The sequence below is a fragment of the Nicotiana sylvestris genome, chromosome 11, assembly GCF_000393655.2.
Source record: "Nicotiana sylvestris chromosome 11, ASM39365v2, whole genome shotgun sequence".
NCBI classification, from domain to species: domain Eukaryota; kingdom Viridiplantae; phylum Streptophyta; class Magnoliopsida; order Solanales; family Solanaceae; genus Nicotiana; species Nicotiana sylvestris.
In genome coordinates, this window is record NC_091067.1 from 63,924,418 (window position 1) to 63,950,201 (window position 25,784).

Below are 25,784 nucleotides of genomic sequence, written 5' to 3' on the forward strand. Positions count from 1 at the left end.
GTTCTCTGATCTTCAATTGGTGATACCCGGACTGTAGATCAATTTTGGAGAAGAACCTTGCACCTTGCAATTGGTCGAACAAATCATCTATCCGATGCAAAGGATATTTATTCTTGATGGTGACCTTGTTAAGCTGCCGATAATCAATACACATCTGGAGCGACCCATCCTTCTTTCTGACAAAAAGAACCGGAGCACCCCACGGTGACACACTCGGCTGTATGAACCCCCTTTCTAATTAATCCTTCTGCTGCTCCTTTAACTCTCTTAACTTCACTGGCACCATTATGTATGGTGGAATAGATATTGGATGCGTATCTGGCAATACGTCAATCCAGAAATCAATCTCCCTATGATCCTTGGAAGCTCGTCCGGAAACACTTCAAGAAACTCATTCATGACTGGCACGGACTCGGGAACAGACACTTCTGAAGTGGTGTCTGCCACCCTGACCAAATGGTAGATACACCCCTTCTTAATCATCTTCGAAGCCTTAAGGTAAGAAATAAACCTACCCTTTGGTACCACACCATTTCCCTTCCACTCAATAACCAGCTCATTAGGGAACTTAAGCCTCATGACTCTCGTTCCACAGTCAAGTTTAGCAAAGCACGAATAAAGCCAGTCCATTCCCATAATCACATCAAAATCCACCATTCCAAGCTCAATAAGATCGCCTGTGGTAGCACGACCATATACCGTGACAACACAATTCCTATAAACTCGCACGGCTATAATAGAATTACCAACCGGAGTCGATACAGAGAACGAATCATGAAGTTGTTCGGGTTCTACCCCAAAACTTGAAGGAATGAATGGGGTGACATAAGACAAAGAGGACCCCGGATCAATAAGAGCATAACAATCAATGGCCTGAACAGACAATATACCTGTAGCAACATCTGGGGAAGCCTCTGCATTCTGGCAACCACTCAAGGCGTAAAACCGGCTGGGTCCACCTCTACCACGAGCTCCACCCCTAACTGCATCGCGCCCTGTTGGGGCGGGAGGATGCACGGATGATGTGGAGACTGAAGAACCAGATGACTGAGCAAATCCCCTACTCATGCCCTAACTGGGCGCATGACAGTCCCGCTGGATATGACCTCTCACCCCGCATCTATAACACATTGGGATATCCAAATAACAAGTCTCGGAATGGAACCTCCCACACTTGGGGCATGAAGCCCTCCCCTGCTGTTGTGATTTCCCTCCTGGATGACCGAACTGATGGGGTCTCCTACTGTCTGAATCTGGTCTCAAGTGACTACTCTGCTGATAACTGTGCACAGATAGCGGTGTGCTCACTGAGGACTGGGCATATACTGGGATGGCCCTGATGGCCCTCTCCCCGGAACTGGTCTCCCTGAGTGACCCACTAATCGGGCCCTGCTGCTACTCCCCTTTTCTACCCGTATTTTGAACTTCCTTGCCTCTGTGGCCTGAGCAAATCCCACAATCTCCCCATAATTCATATCTGAGTGTAAGGCTACTATAGAGGCCTTATTCACTACCAAAGGACTAAGACCCTGAACGAATCACCGAACCCGAGCATCCATGGTCGACACTAAATTGAGGAGCATACTTGGACAATCTTACAAACTTCATGTGGTACTCCCAAACACTCATAATGCCCTGCTTGAGGACCTTAAACTCAGTGGCACAGGCCGTCATTGTCTCGGCAGGCAAGAAGTGGTCCATGAATGCATCTACTAACTCATCCCATCTAGCCGGAGGTCTTCCCTCGCCACGGGAACCCTCCCACATCTCAAACCACGAATACGCTGCTCCCCTCAACCTGTATGAAGCCAACTCGACCCCTCCCCCCCCATCTCTGTAGCCTTCATCACTCGAGGGGTCTTATACATTTCATTAAGGAAATCCTGCGGATCGGCCTCTGGGTCTGTGCCTGCGAATTTTGGAGGGGCCAACCATAGAAACTGGTTGACTCTGGAGCTAGCGGAATCTCCCTGTCCGCTGGAGGACGCAGAGGCATCATGAGATCTCTGGGCCTGAGCGGCCACTAACTGGGTCAACATATGGATTGCTCCTCTAAGGTCCCCATCAGAAACCCGAGGACCGGAAACTGGAACTGCATCAGGATCAGGAATATCAGTGGGAGGGAGGTATCACACTCTGCCCTAGCTGGGACAGTAATACTTTGATCTGGAATAGATGGGCCAGGCAGATTCAAGACCGGCGAGTCACTCTCACCCACGATATCAGGTACATGATTCATAGACACACTTGGGGTGGCATTGGCCCCAAGGTTGAGTCTAGCTCTCTTCTTAGGTTCCATTACTAAAAATTCGGAATAGAGCACGAGTTAGACGTAAATACTTCCACTTTTCACTGCACCGCACGATATAGAGTAACAAAGAAGAGGGTAATTTCCTAAATGCCCATGTAGTCCCCTACTTATAGATGTGGTCGACAACACACCGATAAGAAGGGCTCTACTAGGCACGGCTCCGAGAAATCCTAGGACCCTTTTAAAACCTTAGGCTCTTATACCAAGTTTGTCACATCCCAAAATCAAGAGGTGCAACCGGCGCTCGACTGAGTAGCCCCAGCCAAGCAGTCCTAGGTGCCTTTCCTATTCCACGTGTTACCCCGCGTTTCCATTACCCATTAACCAAGTGAAATAGCCATTTATAAATTTAAACACATTCTTACGAGATTTACATAACATACATAGTTACTTAGCATGCTTTACAAGTTATACTGCCCAAAATACATAAGTACATAACCCACATTTGCTATCTACGGAGCCTCTAAGGATACAAAAGAGTGTTACAATAGTTGTCGGTAACAAGGCTCCGGCTATACCTTACGCAAATACCAAAATAAGATTTCCGGGAGGAAAAGCGGCATGAGCCACGTAGGGCCCCAGAGGAAAAAGGGCCCACCAATACAGCTGACGGAAAGTGGAGTAGTGCTACTGTCGGTGGACTGGAGTACCTGCTATGGAACCACCTACAATCATAACGCGAATGTAGCGCCCCCGGCAAAAGGGACGTCAGTACATTTGAATTTTACTGGTATGTATGAACAAACTTTACCCTAAGTAAAATCAATCAATACACAGATAACAAACAATAATAGAATCAACAATCAAACGCACATGAAAGGAACAACCAAGGCCAAATAAGTTCCACAATCTCTTATTTTCCCCTTTCAATATTATCAATGATTTCACAACTTTCACATGTTTTCATTTCAATAGTGATTTCGATCACTTTTCCACCCTTATTACCTTGGCCACCCTTATTATCTCGGCCACCCTTATCACCAAAACCCACACCTTATAACTTTATGTTGCGGCGCGCAACCCAATCCCACCGGACAATCACATTTCACATGACAACAACAATAATTCACAAAGAATTTTCATACACATCAATACCATTTCCATCATATGCAACAACTCGTATACAATTTAAGTCACAACGATAATTGCCCGCGACAAGTCACGTATGGTATTACCACAGTTGTTTCAATTGCATCAATTACGATTTCTTTCCATCATTTGTTACACAACTCTTACCACATAAGCACATTCACACACACACACTTGGTTTGTTGCCATTTACTTACACCATTATATCAGGAGACTTAACCAACAACGTTCAAGGCATATTAATCACAAGAGTTCGCAAATAGTCCACATAAGTAACACATACCAATTACTCGTACACCAAACAAGGTGACTTTACAAAGGTTAAAGATAGCCCTACACACCTGGAGTCGAATTCCCTTTTTTACTTCGACTTTCAATTCACCACAGCCTAGTACCGTCAATCTAGTTCACAAGTTAACACATATAACTTAGAATTGAAGTTCACAAACTCAATCCGAACTTGCTTAGGCTATCAACCCCTCTTTTGAAAATCTTTACTTCTACCCAATTCCTCTTACTAAATTTTAGATTTTAAAGGACATGCACGTGTATTTTAACTTCCATTTTCAAGAATCAATGCATGAGAATCCCCATTTTTGTTTAAATTTGAAAACAAATAAAAAAGGGTTGGGGATTTTACCTGCAAGAACGGAGATTAAGACAATTACTTGAAATTTCCCTGCCCGAGTGACTTTGAATAATCAAATTGATGAAGGTAAGACTTTATCTCTCAAGAATCCTCTCTTCCCTCTCTCTAGTTTTGTTCAGAAAATATGTTAAAATGAGGGGTTGGGGTATTTTATTGAAGAAGGGGTCGGGTTTAAAAGTTAGAAAAATTTGAGCCCCGAGTCAGGTATGCGATCGCATTTGCGATCACAAAGAGGAAATGCGGTCCACATAATGGACCGCGAAAGTGCTCCAAAACTCTGAACATTCTGTTTGGGTTTGCAGCAGAAATACGGTCTGCATACCAGTTATGCGATCGCATATTGGACCGCATATTTAACCTCAAATTCGACAAATACACTGACTCACTTTGCGGCGATTATGCGGTCCGCATACCTGATATGCGACTGCATTCTCGACCGCAGAATCACATTTTTTTCCGAAAAACTTTGATTCTTGATTTTTAAATGCTAGATCAGTACAAAAGGGTCCTAACACATATTTGGGAATTGGCACCACGAGCTATCAGGTTTTTAGTACACGATTTCACGGGGCCTTACATTGTACCGACCAAAAACATAAAACCACTGCCGCCAGCTTAAATTGTAGGTCGTACCGACCATACGCATTAGAGCCACTACTGCTAGCTTAAATTAGAGGTCGTACCGACCCAACGCGTAAGAGCCCAAGTGCCAGCCTATATTAGAGGACTTATCGACTCAACGCGTAAGAGCCTAAGCGTCAGCCTATATTAGAGGTCGTACCGACCCTACACGTAAGATCCTAAGGGCTAGCGCAACAAGCCTCAGGGCTGATTTGTAAACCTAAAGGTTTTTCCTCGAAGTCCAAATCACCTGGCTAATAATCGACTAAATTCAAAACAAAGAAAGACATACACAAGCAAAAGGAAATGCATCCTTTTATAAGTATATGTGAAATAATATGAGGTTTCGTTCACAAAGTTCTCTAAGAACATTGTACAAAGAATCAAAAAGAAAAGGCCTAGTCTACTTTCCCCTTGGGGGCTGCGGCTCTATCGTCCTCCTCCTCATTATCTTTGGCATCAGATATGAGGAACCTGGCATCATATTCATCCGCCTTGGCCTGCGCTATCTCTTCAGAAAGCTCAAAGCCCCTTGCATGGATCTCCTCGAGGGTTCCTTCTGGGATCTGCACCGTGCATATTCATTACTTTTGCTCTCCCGATCGGAAGCCCCTCTTAACTCAACCCGAGTAGCGACAGTATCTATTAAATAGACAACCACTTTCTTGTCAGCCTTAGCTCGAATCGCTTCAGCTTCAGCTCGGGCGTCCACGACCTCGGCCTTCATCTTCAAAAGGTCAAACTCGAGACTTGCAATCCTGCTCGTCTGGACTGAGTTGTTTTCACGATCATTCCGAAGCTGCACCTCAAGGGTAGAAGCCTTGACCAAAACATTCTTCTTGGCCGCAACTTGGGTATCTATCTGAGCCTATAACTCATCACATTCATACCTGGCCTAGCAAACTTTGCCCAAAAGGCATTCCAGGTCCTATGTCTTTCGCTGCAACTGAAATATCAAAATGTTAATCTCCAAAGATAGGAGAAGAAGCATGCATCCCCTCGAAACAAAGGTTACCTATTTCTCAAGGTGGACTTCGTAGTTCAGGCTTCGATTCATCTCGTACCATAGATGTCTCAAATCATTTTCCCGTTTATCACAAAGAAGCCTAGGGGATTTTTCCCTGTCCAATGCTTTCCGCAACCTTGCTTCACTGCGAAGCAGCTCAGACTTAAGCTTATCAAAGGCCTAGGAAAAAGAAGCTCAGTGAGGAAATGAAAATGTAAAATCAAATGACCAACATAGTCAACCAAAGCTCACCACAGAACAAAGCCGCTGAGCCTCCTCAAAGGTTGATCGTGCATCTACTAGCCTGGTCTCACCAGCCCCAATTGAACCGATCTTGATGGGGACATGGTCTCTCAAGACTATGCTTGATTTGGGTAGCCCCTGGTCTCAAACATCCCTCAAAGTACATTCGACAGGAGATGAAGGCAACAGCAGAACACCTGTATCCCTCGAAGTACCTTCGACGTGAAAAGAAGACGGCGACAAAGGAGGAGCTATTTTTCCGAGGATAGAAGCCTAGGGTGCTGCAAGCTCAACCGATACATCTCCTTTGAGCCTCCGAGCAGGGCTTGCCTTGCGATGAGCATCTTCGTTAGTCGAAGATTCCTTCCGCTTGTTATCATTCCCTGGCCCCGAAGCCGACGATCCCTCCTCCTCTCCAGGGGGCATGGTCTCATCTCAAATAATTCTCCAATGCCTAAGGTGATGGAGTTAATGCACATAAAAGAAAGTACCTTTCAAAGAAAATAGGCGACACAGCACGTACCGTGGTGTTTGGCCTCCTATCTATCTTTGGACAGATCTCGCCACTTATGCTCATTATAAGTTGAGCAAGTTGCCAGCTTCTGAGTCCAATCCACCAAATTAGGAACCTCGTATGGCAACCATGGGATCGCTGTAGAGAAGGAAAGGAAAACATCTTTATAAAGTCTGCCTCCACCATGAACAAAATGATAAAAGAACAAGTGTACCACTTACGTGTGAAATTCTATTTCTTGGGAAATGGCATGAACTTTACAGGTATAATATCAACGGTCCACACCCGGACTAATCGACTCATCCACCCTCGGTCCCCATCTTCTTTGTTACGGGCAATAAAGGGCCAGGTGGATCGACGTCGTAGAGTAATAAGGCCTCGATAATGCAAGAGCCGATAGAATTTGATAAGATGGCCGAGGGTGAACTCGAGCCCGGCTTTATTTGTGAATTACCTTATCATCAACACTATCCTCCAAAATGATGGGTGAACCTGTGCCGAGGTAACCTGATATCTTCTACAAAACTCGAGCACCACCCTATCGAGAGGGACCAATGTCAAGGGGTATGTATATACATTCAAAAACCCCTTGACGTGGGCTGTGATGCTCTCTTCCGAGGAAAGTACCTGCAGTACCACCTTTTCTCCCCATCTGTAGTCTTTCCTGACCGCCTCGAGATGTTCCTCCCTTATTGATGAGATGAACCTCGATGCATGCTCCCAATGTCCTAGAACATTGGGAGGTATCTCTAATGTAAAGTCCCTCCTCGAGACAAAGAACCTCAAAGTTAGCTCACCGGACATCAGCGATGTACCACTGACCAAGCGCGAAGTAGAGGCGGAACTCACCTCTCCTTGGTGAACAGATTTGGACGTAGCAGCCATGACTACTATAAAATAAGAAAAAGAAGATAAAGACTTGGGCGAAAGCTTTGAGTTGAAATAGTAAAGAACTGGTGCAAGGAAGAAGAGCTATGTAAAAGAGATAGTTACTCAAAAGTAGTGGAATCCTCAGATAAGAAGAAAGCAAATACATATATAGAGCAAGCGGCGACTGTTCGCCTATTCTGAAGGCCAATTAATTTTGACCATGTTAGTGCCACTTTTGGGGAAGTGTACTGGTGGGACCACCCCGGTCACTTCGCAACCATGCAATACTAATGATGTCGTCATACAGCGTTCGAGGGGTCAAGATTCCCGTATCAATCTAGCCTTGAGATAGTGCCCGATCTCGAGGATCTCTGTCGCTATAACTATAGCCTCTAAGGAGCCATCAATATCAATCTAAGCCTCAAGATGGTGCCCGATCTCGAGGATCTCTATCAAATGAAAATAAGCTCTAAGCGGCTATTAACATCGATCTAGCCTTGAGATGATGCCCAATCTCGAGGATCTCTGCCACTACAAAATAGGCCCCGGATGTGCTAACAGTCTAGACTCAAGATGGTGCCCGATCTCGAAGATTTCAGTTACTCCGAGTATGGGCTCTAAAAGAGCCGACATCAAAATTCAACAAACTAGATTTACATAAGCATCGAAAAATAAATTCGAAGACTTAGAACAAAACGATCTCTTTGCATTCTTAAAAATTCATTTACAGAATGTGTCTTTACAAAACTCCCCCAAGGAGCTAATGAGTGGTGATTTTACCACTCATTCTAGTCTCATTTCTTTAGTTTTTATGTCCTTTAACTATAATATGAGGTCGTTTATGGTTTGTATTGTTAGATTTTTAGGTAAATAATGCCATAAAGTGATTTGAATTCAACTAGAGTGGAATTGAGCCAAAAAGGGTGAAAACCATGCAAAACTCCCCTGTGATTCCGCATCTGTGGAAGATTGGATGCAGAAGTGTCTCCGCTTCTAAGTGAATAGGCCCGCATCTGTGAAGATAAGTGACTTTGCAAGAGACCACATCTACGGTTAGATTACCCCTTCTGCGGTTGCCCATCTTCTCTTGGTATACCGCATCTACGGTGCCAGAAGTTATTTCATTTTTTCGCTTCTGCGACAGGATGTACGCTTATGCAGAACCACACCTACGATAATTCTTCCGCATGTGTGGTCAACAGGCATCAGACCTGGCCAGTTTAGGAATTTCACATGTTTTCAATTCCAAACCCACAAATACTCATTCTAGAAGATATTTTGGAGATCCTTTTGGCTTCTTTCAGTTCCAAACACTAGAGAGAACAAGGTTGGAAGCTAGGGTTTGCACACACACTTTGGTCTTGAAGATTAGAAGCTTTTGGTTGAGAATTTCTTACCCATTTATGTTCATTTCTTCATTTCCTTGCTTTGTATTGTATATCTAAGTGTGTAGTATTTATCCAACACCTGAATCTTGTCTATGGGAATATTCATATTCAAAGTGTGGAATAAATACCTTGATGTGCTTATGTATTAAATGATTTTTATTCTTTTATGAAGTTGTATACGGTGAAATTGGAGGGTCCAATTTCTCGTTATTAAGGTGTCTCGGGAAGTCATATTAAGACCTCGAGGCTGTAAGGTTGCGGTCGAGTTCTCTTCCTCGATGTCCATTTACGCTCGACCCAACGATGATGCCGAGGATGGGGAGTTCCCAAGGCGAGCAGATAGCACTGGCAGAGCCTGGTGCGACGTCTAGCCATCCCATCTCCATACCTTTATAATTAATACATTCTTGTACTATGTTTGGATATCCCCTCTTATATAAAGGGGATCCTTGGAACTTTGTAAGGCCTGTTGCTCCAACTATTCTACACACGATAAATAACAACTCTCTCTCTCTTTTCTCTCTAACATATTTTCCCGACACTATTGCTTATTACTTCCATATTTGTTCTTCATTTATTGCTTTTTATTGGCCATATAGATCCTCCCTTGATTATATACTAACTGTTTTCCCTTTCCCAGAGTATCCCCAAAAGCTCGAGCCTAATCCCAAGCATCGACCTCGAGACCCCTCATCGGTCAGTCCGAGGCCCGAATAGCTAACTCCTCGGTTTGATTATAACTCTACTTTAGCTTGAATTTCATCTTTTATCTTCACATATCTAGCATCAACTGCTTAAACAACTAGAATAAAAATGGATCACGTATTTTTAGAGTCCCATCAACAAATTTAATTGTTATTACCCTTTTCACGGTAAATAGTTTGGCACCCACCGTGGAGCTAAAAATAATAGTGATTATTTTCTTGTTGGTTTCGTTACACAACGTAAGTTATCTTTCGCACTTTTTCTTGTCCAAGATCTTTAATTTCAGGTCAAAACGTCTTGCTCAATGAACAGAGTTGAGAACGACAACCTTGAAAACCACGGAGAAAATGGTGTGGCTGTTCTAGTTGTTGGCGTGCCATCATAGAACCCCGAAAATGCACCTGCACCGATTCCAGTGGACGCGGATTCATAAGACGCGCAGCAGGTCAACAAAACCTCACACACCGACAGGAGCATACAACATGGCGACCAACAGGAAGCCCAAAAAACCCCAGCTCGGGAAGAACAGGAAGTTAGTCTTCATGTTCTTTTTGAAATTTTGCAGGCACAACGGTTGGCTATCGGTTAGCTGCAAAGCCACCCGAAGACTCCAGCATAGTAGCACCGGAAACTACTCCCTGGTCGAACAGGTACCGGAGATATCGAGCAACAATGGATTGGTAGCCGATCCTGCCATTGTAAAAATGTTGGAGGACCTCACCAAAAGGATCGAGTCGGGCGAGAAAATGATAACAGCCAACGACAATAAGGTCGAAACCTATAACTTCAGAGTCGACCAAATCCCGGGCGCACCCCCGGTCTTGAAGGGTATAGATTCGAAGAAGTTCGTACAACTGCTGTTCCTAGAGGAAGCGGCTCTGAAACCCATCCCAAAGAAGTTTAGAATGCCATAACTCCCAAAATACAACGAGACCTCAAATCCTAATGAACATGCCACTGCCTATACGTGCGTTGTAAAGGGCAACGACGTAAAAGACGACGAGATCGAGTCTGTCTTATTGAAAAATTTCGAAGAAACACTCTCGAAGGGGGCCATGATGTGGTATCACAACCTAGCTCCCAACTCCATAGATTCATTTGCCATGCTAGCAGATTCCTTCATAAAGGCACACGTCGGTGCCATCAAAGTAGCAACAAGGAAGTCTAACGTATTCAAGATTAAGCGGAGGGAGAATGAAATGCTACGAGAATTTGTATCCCGCTTCCAGACGGAACGAATGGAACTACCCCCGGTCTCTGATGACTGGGCGGTGCAGCTTCACTCAAGGCCTGAATGAACGAAGCTCAGTGGCCTCAAGACAGCTGAAAGAGAATCTGATCGAGTATCCCGCCGTAAACTGGTCGGACGTCCACAACCGGTACCAATCAAAGATCAGGGTCGAGATTGACTAGATGGGAACCCCCTTGGGCTTAGCGTATTCGAGCAGACTCCTGGCGAAGGAGTCGAAACCGAAAAAACAGATCAGTTGTACCCTAAAGATAGGAGGAATGCCCCGAGACGCAATTCTCCTCACAACGATCGATTGGTGAACCGAGGATAAATGGGGACTAATCAACAGAGGCAGATTCAATGGGGACATGAGGCCAACAGGGGCACCTCGCCTATCAGAATACAACTTAAACGTCGATGTATCGGATATCGTGTTCTCCATCAACAAAATCAGGGATGCCAAATGGCCCAGGCCTATACAGTCGGATCCTTCACAAAGGAACTATAACTTGGTATGTGAGTTTCACAACTCGCACGGGCACAGAACTCAGGATTGTCGGCAACTCCGGGTGGAAGTGGCCCGGCTACTCGATAATGGAAACCTTCAGGAATTCCTCAGTGACTGAGCTAAGAACCAGTCCTGAGAAAAAGAAACAACCAAAAAGAACAAAGCAGACGAATCCCAACACGTCATCCACATGATCTTTTAAGACACACCCTCGGCTGTATTCAAATAAAGGACCACATCGCGTCCACCAAACAAATGCTAAAATCCAAAAGCATCATCGCCATCAAGGTAGGATCATCTCCCCTTTTTTTCTATCTTTTACTGCACGATAACTCTTGCATAGGGCATCAACCAAAGCAATCGAGATGTCGATCCAGCTCGAGGACCTCAAGGTTTTGAAGCATCTGTTGCACTATTTTCCTTCGATTGAGTTTTATCCCGATATCGATTTTTACCGGCAAGGTTTTTAATGAGGCAATGTCCATACGCTACCTAGGGAGGATCCAACAAGCATACGAGGTTTCTTTTGCAATCAATCGCGAACGCTGGAGGGCATCCCTTCGAGAGGTCCTCCACTCGGAAGAAGCAGGAAACGGCACAAAAAGTTCCAATAGAAAATGATGTGCCGGGCCAAACAGTCAAAAGAACTGTGTCTGCATAAGTCGGGTTCACTGCAACAAAACAATATGTACTAATGCCAAACAATCAAAGAATATCTTTAGCCAAAGCATCTCGTACTCCAAAGAAAATTCAACATTTTCACAGCAAGGATCCCTCCACCGAGAACGCCCCAAAATACTCGGGGACTAACGCCAATAACTCGGAACCCGCATGGCCTCAGGGTCGGAACCCCATACTCTTAAGCCCTCAACAAGGCAGCACAAAAATCACAAAACATCACCAAAAAGGAAAAATGTCCCGAACACTCGAAGACTGGCATCGCAATCTTAGAAAGCATGTGACTGACCCCAGGGTCGGAATCTCCAAAATCATAAGCCCTCAATGAGGCAATTCGGAGCTCACGAGTAATGGCCCCGAGCTTAAGAAAATTCGATGACTCGGAGACTATCACCAATCGCCATTCACTTAAAAACCAGAGGCCATAAGACCCCGTGCGGGCAGACTCGATCTAGTAGGACCTATTTAAGGCATCAACAAAAACTATAAGACCTCAAGCAAGGCATGAGTCATACTTGTACCAAGTATCAACAAAACTGTAAGACATCAAGCAAGGCATGAATCATACTTGTACCAAGTATCAACAAAACTGTAAGACCTCAAAGGCATGAAAATTTTGTAAGACCTTACTACAGACATAAACGCAATCCCAAAGTTTAGGTTATATGTCGCATTTGTAAGACTCCCGAGAGGGCATACCCTTGATGTAGATTCCTAAACTACTACACTCGGGATCAAAATGGCTCCAGCCAAACAAAATGACTACGGCCATATGGTTGTAACAGCCAAATTAATGCGACTAGGGGATACCCGACCGTCACTACAAAATCATAGGCCATTACTTCGAATCTACTTCGAAAAGAACCGGTTAAACAGGCTACCCTCGATAGGCAAAAGAGCTTCGACCATGTCAGCTTGAAATCACAAGGCTTCGAGCTACTCAGCCTACAAGCTAAACCTTCCGAGGTGCTCGAACATCGCTGCAAACAACTTGAAATCAAGGTTCTTCCCGAAATGATGATGGGTCAGGCAAAATCATTTCAAATAGACCTTAACGAGAGGAAAACAAAGCCTACACATGCCTAAGGGCAAAGTGTAAGAGCCATTTTCACCATCCTAACGAGCCTCAGGGCGACACACTAAAAGGTCGCAACGACCAAAAGAATAAGAGCCATTATCGCCAGCTTAAAATTTGAAAGCTTGAGGGTCAAAATGAGGTCGATTCGTAACCCGATTCGGAGACCGAACGCAAAATAGTTAACTATACATACCTAAGGGCAAAGCGTGAGAGCCATTGCCACCAGCTTAATGAGCCTTAGGGCCACACATATAGAAGGTCGTTTCGACCCAAAGCGTAATAGCCACTACATCCAGCTTAATGAGCCTCATGGCCACACATATAGAAGGTCGCTTCGACCCAAGGCGTAAGAGCCATTGTCACCAGCCTGCACAAATACAAAACTTGAGGGTTGATTGAGCTCAAGTTGAAACCCGACTCGGAGACTGAACCCTAAATAGTTAAAATGCATATGCCCAAGGGCAAAAGGTAAGAGTCGTTGTCTCCAGCCTAATGAGCCTCAGGGTCGTAATATGGATTAGAAGGTTTCTACTAGCTCAAAGGTCAAATCGACCTAGTTGAAACCTTGACGAACAGAAACACAGAAGACATAAATTGCGGGGTTCCCCTTTTACATACAGGTGATAAACTACAAGCTCCGTTTATAACATACTGTTAAAGCTATGTACATAAGAATAAGGTAGGAAATAAACATCCCCCCTCTGTGACTATGGCCCGGCGGCCCCTTCCTCGCAATCTTCAGCATCGAACAGAAGGAGCTTGGCATTATACTCCTCCCTTTTGGCTTGCTCGATATATTCCGAGAGATCAAAGCCCCTGGAATGAAACCCCTCGAGGACTTCCCTCTGGGATTTACACCTCTCATTCTCCTTGCTACTACTTGTACGACCAAGGGCTTTCTTCAGTTTAGCTTTAGCAACGGTAGCACTTTTCAAATAGGCCACCACTTTCTGTCGCGCCCTGGTGCTGCTCATCACAACCTCGGCCTGGACATTCACCACATTGGTCTTCGCCTTCGAAAGATCAAATGAAAGCATTGCAATCATATTCGCCCGTGTAGAATCATTCGCACGAATGGCCTGGATTTGCACCTCAAGAGCAGAAACCATGGCTGGAGCGCTCTCTTTGGCCAAAAAATAGGCACTTACATGCACCTACGGCTCATTGAATTCACGTTTGGCTCGACCAACCTTGCCCCAGAGCTGTCACAGCTCCTCCGCCTTGTTGTCCAACAGAAATATCAAAACATCAAGTCGCCGAGATAAAAAGGGGGACTGCAAGCCAGCATGAAATACAGGGTACCTATTTTTCTAGGCAGATCTCACGGCTCCGGCTCCGTTCCACCTCGCACCGTAGGGAAACAAACTCGCTTTCCTTTTCCACACAAAGAAGCTTAAGGGATTTTCCCTACCTAAAGCCTCCCGCAACGGGGCCTCATGACGAAGCAGCTCAGATTTGAGCATGTCGAAGTCCTATGAAAGAAAACTAAATGAAAAAAGAAAGGCATGGGACCAGAATAATCTTATAGTGATCAAAAACTCACAATAAGGCCAAGCTGCTGAGCCTCGCCAAAAGTCGAGCCAATATCCGATGGCTTAACTTCTTAGAAGGAGTCGCCCCACTATAAGCCCCTTCGCACCCCGAAGCATCTTTTCATTTGTCATCAATCCTTGATCCCGAGGCCAGCAATCTCTCCTTCTCCCCCGGAGTACACGGCCCCTCATTTTGGAAAAATCTCTGATACCTGCGGTAGTTGAGTTAATAAGCCAACAATAAAAGCACTATTTTTATGAAGCAAAGCACCGGACACCTACCACAATTCTTAGCCTCCCATCTCCCTTTGGACAGATCTCGCAACCAGCATCTATCATAAATCAAGCAAGCTACCAGCTTACGAGACCACTAGGCTAAATTGGGGACCTTGTTCGGCGACCAATGAGTTGCTAAAAATATGGGATGGAAAGATATCATTACGGAGTCTGCCTCCATTCAAAACAATGATAGTTCAGATGAGACGCTTACGTGTGAAGTTCCATTTCTTAGGAAATGACAAAAATTCTCTAGGGATGACATCAGTCGTTCGAATCCAAACGAACTGATTCATCTATTCACGATCCTTGTCCTCTTTGCTACCGACGACAAGAGATCGGGTGGATCGATGCTGGAGAGCAATCAAACCCCGGTAACGCAGTGGCCGATATAACCTCATGAGATGGCTGAGGGTAAACTCTATCCTGGCCTTATTTGCAAAATATCTCATCGTTTGTACTATTTTCCAAAGGAAAGGGTGAGCCTACGCCAAGGTAACTTGATACCTCTGACAGAAATCAAGCACGACCCGGTTGGGGGACCTGATGTGAAAATATGCATGTGTACGCTCAAAAACCCCTCAACGTATGTCGTGACGCTCTCCTCGGAAAAAGGTACTTGTAATACTGCGTCTTCTCCCCATCCGTAATCTTTTTTCATCATCTCGAGGTTTTCCTCTCCCACTGATGAGATGATCCATGACACATGCTCCCGGTGACCCGGAATATTGGGAGGCCTCCCCGACGTGACAGCTCTGCTCGAGGCAGGGCACCCCGAGGCCCGCTCACCGGCCACCGGTGGTGCATCACTATCACCAACCGAATGCGGAGCATAGGAAGAACTCCCCTCTCCCTGGCAGTCGGACGTCGACCTACCAGTCATAACTACGATAGAATAAGGGAAGAAATATGTGGATCTAAGCAAAAATTTTAAGTTGAAGCAATGGAAGGACTAACACAAAGTGCCAGGCTCTGCGGAAGAGGCAGTCTCTCAAAGTAGCAGAATTACCACTATCTTCACCCTCTTCTAGGGCAATTAAAAGCTCCAGTTCTATCTCCAATTGACGGGCTTCCTCGAGATCAACAGACAAATCGATGCCCCTAGCTTCGATCTCCTCCAGGGTCTCTCTCCTCGCCTTCACCTTAGCATGATTAATATCTCGAGCTAGCTTCTGCTCAGTTGCTATCAATACGTCATGATCTATTTTATGCGTTGTGGCTGCGTCATCCAGATAAGTGGCAGTATTTCTTTCAACCACGAACTTGGCCACAGCCAAGGCAGCAATCCCCTTGCGAGCATTCTTGAGAAGATCATGGGATGACGCCAACTCCTCAGTCGCTACTTCTCTTTGCTTCCTCGGCCCGAAAATATCTATGTTCAGTTGGCTAATCTGCGAACCATTCTGCTTGACCTACAAAAGAAAGGTAAGACAATTTGCGTCGGAATATAGGAGAAAAGGTCGGGTACAAGAAGGGCGAAATACCTGCGCAGTAAGGTCAACCTTTTCTCAGAGTGCTCCTTATAAAGCAGCTCGGAGATCTCCTAATTCCTTCTCTCCCCGGGCAGAGTGAGCCTCCAAATCCCGCAATATCGAGGTAAGCTTCACACATTCTTTTTAATAGTAAGAAAGCTCTTCGCGGAGCCGAAGGAGGGCATGATCGTACATATCCTTGCACTGCGGCATAGTGAAAAAGTCAGAAAGACAAAGAATGACACCCAAGACTAAAAGAAATACACGAAAGATGGCTATCACATGCCGCATGAATCTCTTTGCCGCCTTGACAGCGCTAGGAACATCAAGACCAACACTATTGCTAACACCGTCAAGGATGTTGCAAGGGAGCCTCCCCCTTGGAGATGAATCCCTTCTTTGACGACGTTCGCTTCTCGAGTGTCCCTTAGTTCCCCTGACGAGACCTGAAAGCATGAGATGAAATCATTCATGTCGCTAATTTCTCCAAAAGGCAACCCCTACTCCTGAAAAGCTCCGAGCCTCGACCCTTCCAGATCGATGGCAGCGGTCCCCTCCAATGGAAATTGTGCAAAACTCGGTATGCGATCTGAGGCCACATTAACACCCTCCTTAAGGGTCTCCAGTTTACGGAGTCATCCATTACAAACTCAGCAGCCTCTGATTGAGGCACCTGCGAGGTTCCCACACTCGACCTCATTCTCCGTGCTAACGGGCATTCATCACCATCCTCATCCTCGGTGCCGGGATTTGCCCCTGAAGTTGAAGCAGAGATCCTAGCAGCGGCTTGATGCTCAAGTGACCTGGGTTTCTTTGATGTAGGGAGGTCGACAACTGACTTGCCTTTTCTCTTCTTGCCATTGTTGGGCTTCAAAGCCTCTGTCCCACCACCAGGGTGTGGCCTCATCTCCATATTTTTGCCAAGTCCTACACAAGCAAAATAACCATAATTTGTCAGCACAAGTGTCACAGGGAGGAACGCAGCAGCAAATCTAAAACATTGACAGCAAAGAAGCTCTACCATGATTCTTGGCCACCAATCGCTCCTTGGCCAGGTCGGTCCAAGATCGAGCATGATATGGGAAAGCGATGTCCAACCATCTGATCCACCCCTGACAAGTCTGAAACCACCTCAGGGTACCAAGCAGCAGCTGTGCGAAACGACAAAGAGGTCATCATTACTGGGAAAGGGATGAAAATTAAAAAACATGGTTAAGGGAGAATCGCTTACACTGTGTGTTCCATCTCTCCGGAAAAGGCATCCTTTGGGCCGGAATGATGTCTGAGGTCCTTATCCGGACAAACCTGCTCATCCATCCTCGGTCTTTCCCCTCATCGGTGCTCGAGAAAAAGTATTTTTTGGATCGATTATGGAGCCTGATCAAACCTCGATAAAATCGAGGACTGTACAATCTGATCAAATGGTTGAGGGTAAAAACCTCACCTATAACCCTTCAGGGAAATCACGGAGAATCAATACTATTCTCCAGAGAGTGGGATAGATATGGTCGAGCGTCACTTGATATTTGTCGCAAAAATCAAGGATAACAGGATCTATTTCTGGGGGAGAAGATTCAGAGGACTCAGCAGGACCCAAGGTGAACGGGTAGGTATACACGTGAAGGAAGTCGGTTTTGTAGTCCATTATATTTTCATCAGGGCTGGGAATTTCCACCTTCACTGCCTTGCCCCATCGGTAGTCTAACTTCATTGTTTCGATGTTGATCACAACACTAATATATCAGGACACATGTTCACATCGGCCCAGTGTGGATGAAGTGGCATCGATAGTAAAATCTTTTGACATATCAAGCTTGGAGGGAGTGCATTATTCCAAGGTGGGTATCGCTTTGGCTTTCTCCTTATACGACCGAGATGAAGATGCAGCTTCATTTCGCCGAGGAACCATTCTAGAAGTCTTGGCCATAGCAATGGTAAAATTTCCTCTCAGAAAGCAAATGGAAGAGTGTAAAAGAAGATGGGCATGCACTCTTGAATTTGAAGATGCTACGAAGATGAGGATTATCAAACATTCGATGTATTTATAGGAACCGCTTGGGCAGCAGAAAAGACGAGCCAATAGCAGTTTATGGGTTCCTCGATAATAGTATTTGACGGTGACCCTTGCATGGTTTTCTAGAGCATGGCATTTAATGCTCTTACAGGTTGACGTCACTGCATGGCCTCAGAACGATGGCTCAAAATCGTTTCCTATTACTTCATTCCAGGAAACGCAGAGACTAATTGTATACAGTGAAATCGGGGGGTCCAATTTCTTGTCATTAAGGTGTTTCGGGAAGTCATATCGAGACCTCGACGCTGTGAGGTTGCGGTCGACTTCTCTCCATCGATCTCCATTTACACTCGACCCAACGACGATGCCCAGGATGGGGAGTTCCCAAGGCGAGTAGATAGCACTGGCAGAGCCTGGTGTCACGTCTAGCCGTCCCATCTCATATATAATGCATTCTTGTACTATGTTTGGATATACCCTCCTATATAAAGGGGATCCTTGGCACTTTGTAGGGTCTGTTGCTCCAACTATTCTACACGAGATAAATAACAACTCTCTCTCTCTTTTCTCTCTAGCATTTTTTCCCGACGCTATTGCTTATTACTTCCATATTTGTTCTTCATTTATTGCTTGTTATTGGCAATATAGAGCCTCCCTTGATTATATCCTAACTGTTTGCCATTTCCCCGAGTATCCCCGATAGCTCGAGCCTGAGCCCAAGCATCGACCTCGAGATCCCTCATCGGTCAGTCCGAGGCCCGAATAGCTAACCCCTCGGTTTGATTATAACTCTACTTTAGCTTACATGTCATCTTTTATCTTCACATATCTAGCATCAACTACTTAAACAACTAGCATAAAAATAGATCACGTATTTTTAGAGTCTCATCAACAAATTTAATTGTTATTACCATTTTCACGGTAAACAGAAGTGAGTTATTGTTACTTTAATTATTCTTATTCTTTAGTGTTTCCAAAGGGATTAGCTAACCATAGGACTCGCTCATTAACTCCAAGTTAATTTTGGGAAAGATTATTTGTGGTTGGGAAAGATTAATTAACAAGAACTTGAGGTTTCAACCCTCGTTTTATAGTTTCTACCTAGGGATAGGATTGAACTACTTGTAGCCATATCCGGGTGTGCTTAATCTCTTAATTGTTTTAGGGATAATTCAATTAGGAAGTCCTATTAGTCTTTGGAAGAAGCTAATATAGAATTATTACCCATGGCTAATTAACATAAACTCGCTCATATTTATAAAATCGTGAAATACATTCGATCGTTACTTGAGTGTAATTACTGATGCATCCATACTTGTAGCCATTGATCATTTTACTTGCTTTCTAGGTTAGTTTACATTTCCGCATTTAGGTATAGATATTTTCTCAAACCAACTCTAAGTGTTTGGCATTTCATAACAAGTGATAATTCTCTTACATTCCTAATCGCCTACATATTGTTCTCTGTGGGATTCGACCCCGACTCATAGTTGGATAAATTATATTTCATACGACTGTGTCCATTTACTTTTTAGTAGTGGATTTGGGCGTCATCAAAATTGGCACCATTGTCGGAGAACAATTTGGCGTAATTTAGGTAGTTTGAGAAATAAGCGTAAGTGCTTTGGTCCAAACTTATGGATATTTGTGTTATTATTTTTCTTACCTTGGTCTATTTTTCTTGTTTGTTTCTTGTTTATTTTCTTATTTTTTAAAAATGGCATCGTATAATGAAAATTGGTCGGATGGTAGTTGTTCATACTTTGATGACCCTTGTCCTTATTGTGGAGGACCACACTCGTGGCAAAATTATTTAAATTCTCTCGGGGGTGGAATGTGTGCTCAGTCTCAAACCCATGAGTGGAGTATTTGTGATAAGTGTGGTTGTCAAAATGGTCATTGGAAGTATTGTGCTTATTTTTCCTTCCCTTCCCCAAGCCCCTGCTATGATGATTCTACTTTTTGTAATGTAAATGATAGGGCTATGGATGTAGAAGAAATTGAGCATGGCCAAAATAGAGAGCTCAAGCTCATGTTAGAATGCCTAGTTGAAGGAGGAAACAAAGAACAAAGTGCCTTGGAGGAGCTTTTGGAAATACTCTCCAAAATGACTTGGCACTTGAAAGGTTGCACTCACAAATGGGAGAAATGCTTGAAGCTTTAGAAGTCCAAAATACCTCGGAAGTTAATGATAGCCAAGAATTTTCCTTAGACGTGGGAGCTGAAAATCCTTCCTTGGCACTTGATCAAAACCAAGAAGAACTCTCAAATGCTCAAAATGAAAAGATGATGCTCATGTTGGAGACCATTCTTGAAAATGAGTAGATGCAAAACTTTGCCCTCGCGGACTTGAAACAAGGCTTGGCTCACAATGATGAACATATCCGCACTTTGGATGATCAAATGAAAATATTGGTTGAGGATCACTATGCCCACCAACTTGAGAGTGTGGAAGGAAGTCAAGAAGAGTCAGATTTCGAGCAAGAAAGTGAGCTCTAACTTGAGGAATCAAGAACCAAACATCCGCCAACCGACTCCATGACTGTTAACGATGCCGAGAAAAATATGGAATTAGAGTCATCCGGTGTAAATAAAAATTTGATTGAGATTAACTATAGTTCGGGGGAAAAAGAGGATGTCAATATCCGGGAAGAATTGCAATTTGGAGGTTTGATGTCACATTCCAAGCATTTTGAACATTGGAATTGTGTGGCGATATGGGAATTGAACTACATGAGTCAATGAGGGAATGCGAGGAGGAAAGGCAAAAACCATACATCTTACAATTTGAGGGAACAAGAAGGCAAAATGACATTCCTCACATGAAAGCTAAGAAATGCAAAATGAAGAAATTGAGGTTTGGCTTGATCATCAACTTACCACCCCCCCCCCCCACCGCTCGTGATCACAAGCTTGATTCCAAGATAGGTGCAGATATTTTGGAGTTGAATTAAGGAGTTTGGGATGTTGGATGGCACAAAACATTGGCTGCAAATTTGTGCACCAGTTATCTGGTGTAACCGCATCTACGAAACTTTGCTCGCAGATGCGGGTACGTAGAAGCGATTATCTGGCTGCAAATGCAGAACTTTACGCAGATGTATTTGCTACGCCGCTTATGCAGCAGAAGTAGTAAAAAATTGCAGATGTGGAAATCGGGCGGGTTTTAAAAAAAATAGATTCCTTATTTCCCTCAGGTATCTTCTGCCTTTGTTCTCCCAACCCTAAACTCTCTCATCTCTAACATACTCCAAACCCTCCACTGCTCGTGAATTCTAGTGCACTCACACAAGACACAGGTATTTTCTCTTGGTTCTCATCTACTCCCTTCTCTCTTGTCTTCTCTGTTTTTCTTTTTCTTTTCTAAGGCTTGTCATGGCCGTCTTCCTCTAGTACCAAGAACCCCTCTGATTTAGGCTAATATTAGGGTGAAGAATTAGGTTAAGAGTAGGTTAATGTGTGATGCATACTATGAAACAAATTTGTGGGAAATCTAAGTACCCAAATTGTGTGAAGAAGGGGCGATTTTAAACTGCCTGCATGATGTTCGACAAATCGTCTGAAAGAAAATTGTGTCAGGTACCTGAAATTCAAACATTAATAGAGTCGGAGGTCCATTTGGTACACTAATTTGGAAGTCTTGAGTACAAATTAGTTGCTAAAAATCATGCCACAAGTGAAAAATACTGGGCATTTAAACCATTGGACGAACACCGCAGATGTGGTCCAGATTTCGCAGATGCGGTATTACACCTACGATGATCTTTTTGTAGGTGCGGTTTTGGACAAACTGAACAATACCACAGATGTAGTGAAAATCCTACAAAAGTGGGGCTGCACCTGCGATGGTATTTCTGCAGGTACAAAAATTGGGCAGATTGGCAATTTCGATTAGCTTTGCAACTGGTCCTTCTCGGGTCCATTCAAGTTAATTATTTGGCTTAATTGCAGTGTTTTAAATTACTTAATATGATTCTATTTCCCAACTGACTTTGTTTTGATTTTGTGAAGGTACTTTGAACTAAAATGGACCCAAACATGAAGCTCCGCATCATCATGAAATTGAGGAGGAGGTTGATGAACTATTTGATAACTCACACTTCACGTCGGCTGAATGTCAACGCATATACTATAACAACCTCGTCACCAAAAAGATAGTGCTTGAAAAGGGATCAACGAGGAAAAATTGGCCGAATGACTTCCAGATTTCTATGCCCATCTTCATGCCTCCGGATGGTAATGTTTCATTCCCACTCCATGCAAAGCCAATGAGGAGTAGGTTCGCAAATTCTATTCAAATCTTAAGCGCATAGACTTTTCTAACCCACAACTCATCATTAGAGGAAAACTAGTAAGGTTTGGGATGGAGCAGATCAATGACACACTTGGGATTCCTAACTATCCAGTTGAGCCGGTGCGAGAGAAGGATCAGTGCGACAATGAGGAATGGCTTGTCTCAAAACTCTACCCTCCAAGCATGAGAGCAAAATTGGGAAACAGGAGAAAGGGTTTGAAGTCAATTGACTTTACAGTTGAAGCAAAGATGTGGATCTACATCCTCTACAATAGGGTGTCACCTTGTGGGAATGGCTCAGATGTCTCCTACACCAGGGCCTTGATCATTGCATGCATCCTGGACGATATTCCTGTGAATGTTGGTTACTATATCCTGCGGGAGCTGAGAGAGTATCTGTTGGACAATGATGTAGGGTTGATGTTTCCTTTGTTGATCACACAGTTATACATGAGAGCAGAGGTTGAGGTGCGTAGCACCGATCGTTGGTTACCAGCTGATAAACCCTTTCATCCACTGAGAGTTACAGGAGAGGGTAGCGTAGTCAAAAGCAAGAAAAAGAAGGTCACCATTACTGCTGCCGGTCCAGAGTCATATTCACAAGCAGCTGCACCTGAGGGACCATTTGGGGTGCTAAACTCCCAGCTTACATCTATCAGGGAGTTAGTGTCACATCTTTTGAGTGGGCCCTCATCCTCCCATCCTGGGCCCGTGTACTTCTCCAAGGAAGACATGAGGAGATACTTAGAGGCGCAGAAAAGTCAGGCAGAGTCTTAGGATAAGATGGCAGCATCAGTTGGAAAACTCGAGACAGCCTACGACAACTTGACCAAGGTGCATGCAGATCTCCAGTTAGACTTCCAGAAGGAGAAGGAGAAGAACAAGAAGAAGAGCAAATTCATGATCAAGTTGTGGAGAGGCATAAAGGCCATCTTTAAATGGGGGCAGCCAGGCAAGAAGATACCAGTGGAGGCTAAAGATGACAGCGAGGATTACTCCTTCATGTCAGACGCTGCTAGTGATGGTGATGATGATGATGATGAGACTGATGATGATGAGGCTACGAGTTCAACACAGCAGTGATTAGCCTTCCTCCCACAGTCTTCTAGTCTAATGCAGACCTCAGGGAGACCCTCAAACTATTTGTGCTTTATTTTTTATATTGTGTAGTGAGGACACTGCAATGTTGTTAGCTAGGGGTGGCGTACATTTTGTCTATACATTGCTACTTTGACTTGTGCCCTTGCCAGGCGTATTATTTTGTATGGATATTTTGTGCCCTTGCTGGGCTTGTTTTGATAATGTGTATCATGTGCTCTTGCCAAGTGGAGTGTTAGTAGCTATATATATGTGCAGATTAGTCACTTTTGTTGTCCTATTTTAATTTTTCTTTCTTCCTTTATTTATTCTTCCTTTAATATTAGTTGTTGTTGTTGTTGTTAATTATTTTTTTAGTAGTTTTTATTATTTTATTTCTTTATTAGTATTTCCTTGGGTTTTCTTTATGCTACGGTTCTTTCCTGAGGAACATTTTGTGTTGAACCGGGTGACTTTTCCCTATGATGGATGGCTGATGACTTTCTTAAGGGAATTAGTCTTGTTTTTCTAGGAGGAGACTTTTGTATTATTTGGTACTAATAAAATTAGTTTCTTGTATGTGAAATGTGAATTAAGAATACCCCTCCGAATTTCGGTTTTGAATTAAAACAAGTAAGTTGCATGGTGAAGAATAATTTTTGTGATAAATTTTGGCTCTTTTAGTGACTCTTTGCCCACTAGTTTGAATAATATTGCTCTAGATGCTCTTATTATAAAATGAAATTGATCCGTCTTGATTAACTCATGTGCCATGTGTGTTAATGTTTGTATAAATAAATCTTGTGTTTACTTGTATCATCTAGAACTTGCTCGGTTGGTCTTTCAACGCTAATGTTAGTTATGTTTGGTTGGAGGGATGACCTTAGGCATTCTTTGTGATATACGTAAAAACATTTTAGCCTTTCAAGCTTACCATTGCATTAATACTATCACTAGTACCCTATTTGAGACTTCAACCTTTTCTTTGGCCATCTCACTACAAACCTTTCCCCTTTTGTAAAATAATTCCCTCTTTTGAACCCGTCTCTCCTTGAACATTGAGACTGAGGCAAAAAGCCTAAGTTGGGGGTGTGGTGTCAAAGTGGAAATTGGTAAGGTTGTACATTGAGTGTAGGAATATATACCTCAAAGTTTTCATATGAAATTATTAAAGCTCCAAATGAAAAGTATGTATATAAAAAAAGAGAAATATATGTATGTATATAAATATAGAGCCTTGAAGAAAATTAGAGAGGTATTTAAGGTGGTTCTATATTGGTAACTAGATGCCAATGAAGCTATGTGGTTTGAGAAGAAACAAAGTGCAAAAAGAAAGAAAAATGTGAGTAGTGTTCAAGGAGGGTATAGTCACTTATATCCCAAATGCTTATATGACCCTTCCTTGAACCTACATTACAAGCTTAAAAAGTCATTATGGGATCTCCAACCATATGTTCTTGAATAGGCGATGAATTAAAATAAGGGCAAGTTTATGGCATGAGATGTTGTAACACTTGAAATTCTTTGTGAGAGTGAGTGTCATTGTCAATTTGTCCCTCATGTTGTATTGTATATATGGTGATTTTAGGATTTTCTTTCTTGCTAGGGCACATGAATTAGGATAGATTGGTGAAATTGATACACCAGGAAATGAGTAAGTTGAGCATATGTGGTGGACTAGTGCTTTTGAGTCACTTCTTGAGGCTTATTCTTGTCACTTGATTATTTTGAAACTCCCTTGCACTTCTTGAAGTTGTTTTTAAATGAGGAAGTTATTCGGGTAAGATGCACATACTTGAGCATAATTATTAGTACCAACCAAATTCATATGTATGGTGCTTAATTGGAGAATGTGATATGTAAATAATAGCAATACTACTTGTGCTTTAAATGGTAAAGCCTCATTGAAGTGTTGGTTTTGATTTGCTTAAGGACAAGCAAAAGCTTTAAGTTGGGATTGTTGATGAGTGGTGATTTTACCACTCATTCTAGTCTCTTTTCTTTAGTTTTTATGTCCTTTAACTATAATATGAGGTCGTTTATGGTGTGTGTCACACCTCCTTTTTCTACACCCCGCAAGGGGCATAAAGGAGTTTTTCCAATTAAAGGACAATCGGAACGGGATTTAGTTATTAATTATTCAGAGTCGCCACTTGGGAGATTAATGGTGTCCCAAGTCACCGGTTGAATCCCAAACCGAGGAAAAATATGACTCTATTACAGTCTGC

General features: G+C 43.6%; 1 protein-coding gene across 1 annotated transcript; it reads right to left on the bottom strand.

Moving 5' to 3' along the window:
* Positions 1-285: 285 nt before the first annotated feature.
* Positions 286-1,068, bottom strand: LOC138881107 (uncharacterized). Its single transcript, XM_070161308.1, has one exon. The coding sequence runs from the start codon at positions 1,066-1,068 to the stop codon at positions 286-288; it is 783 nt and encodes a 260-aa protein (XP_070017409.1).
* Between the last annotated feature and the right edge of the window lie 24,716 nt (positions 1,069-25,784).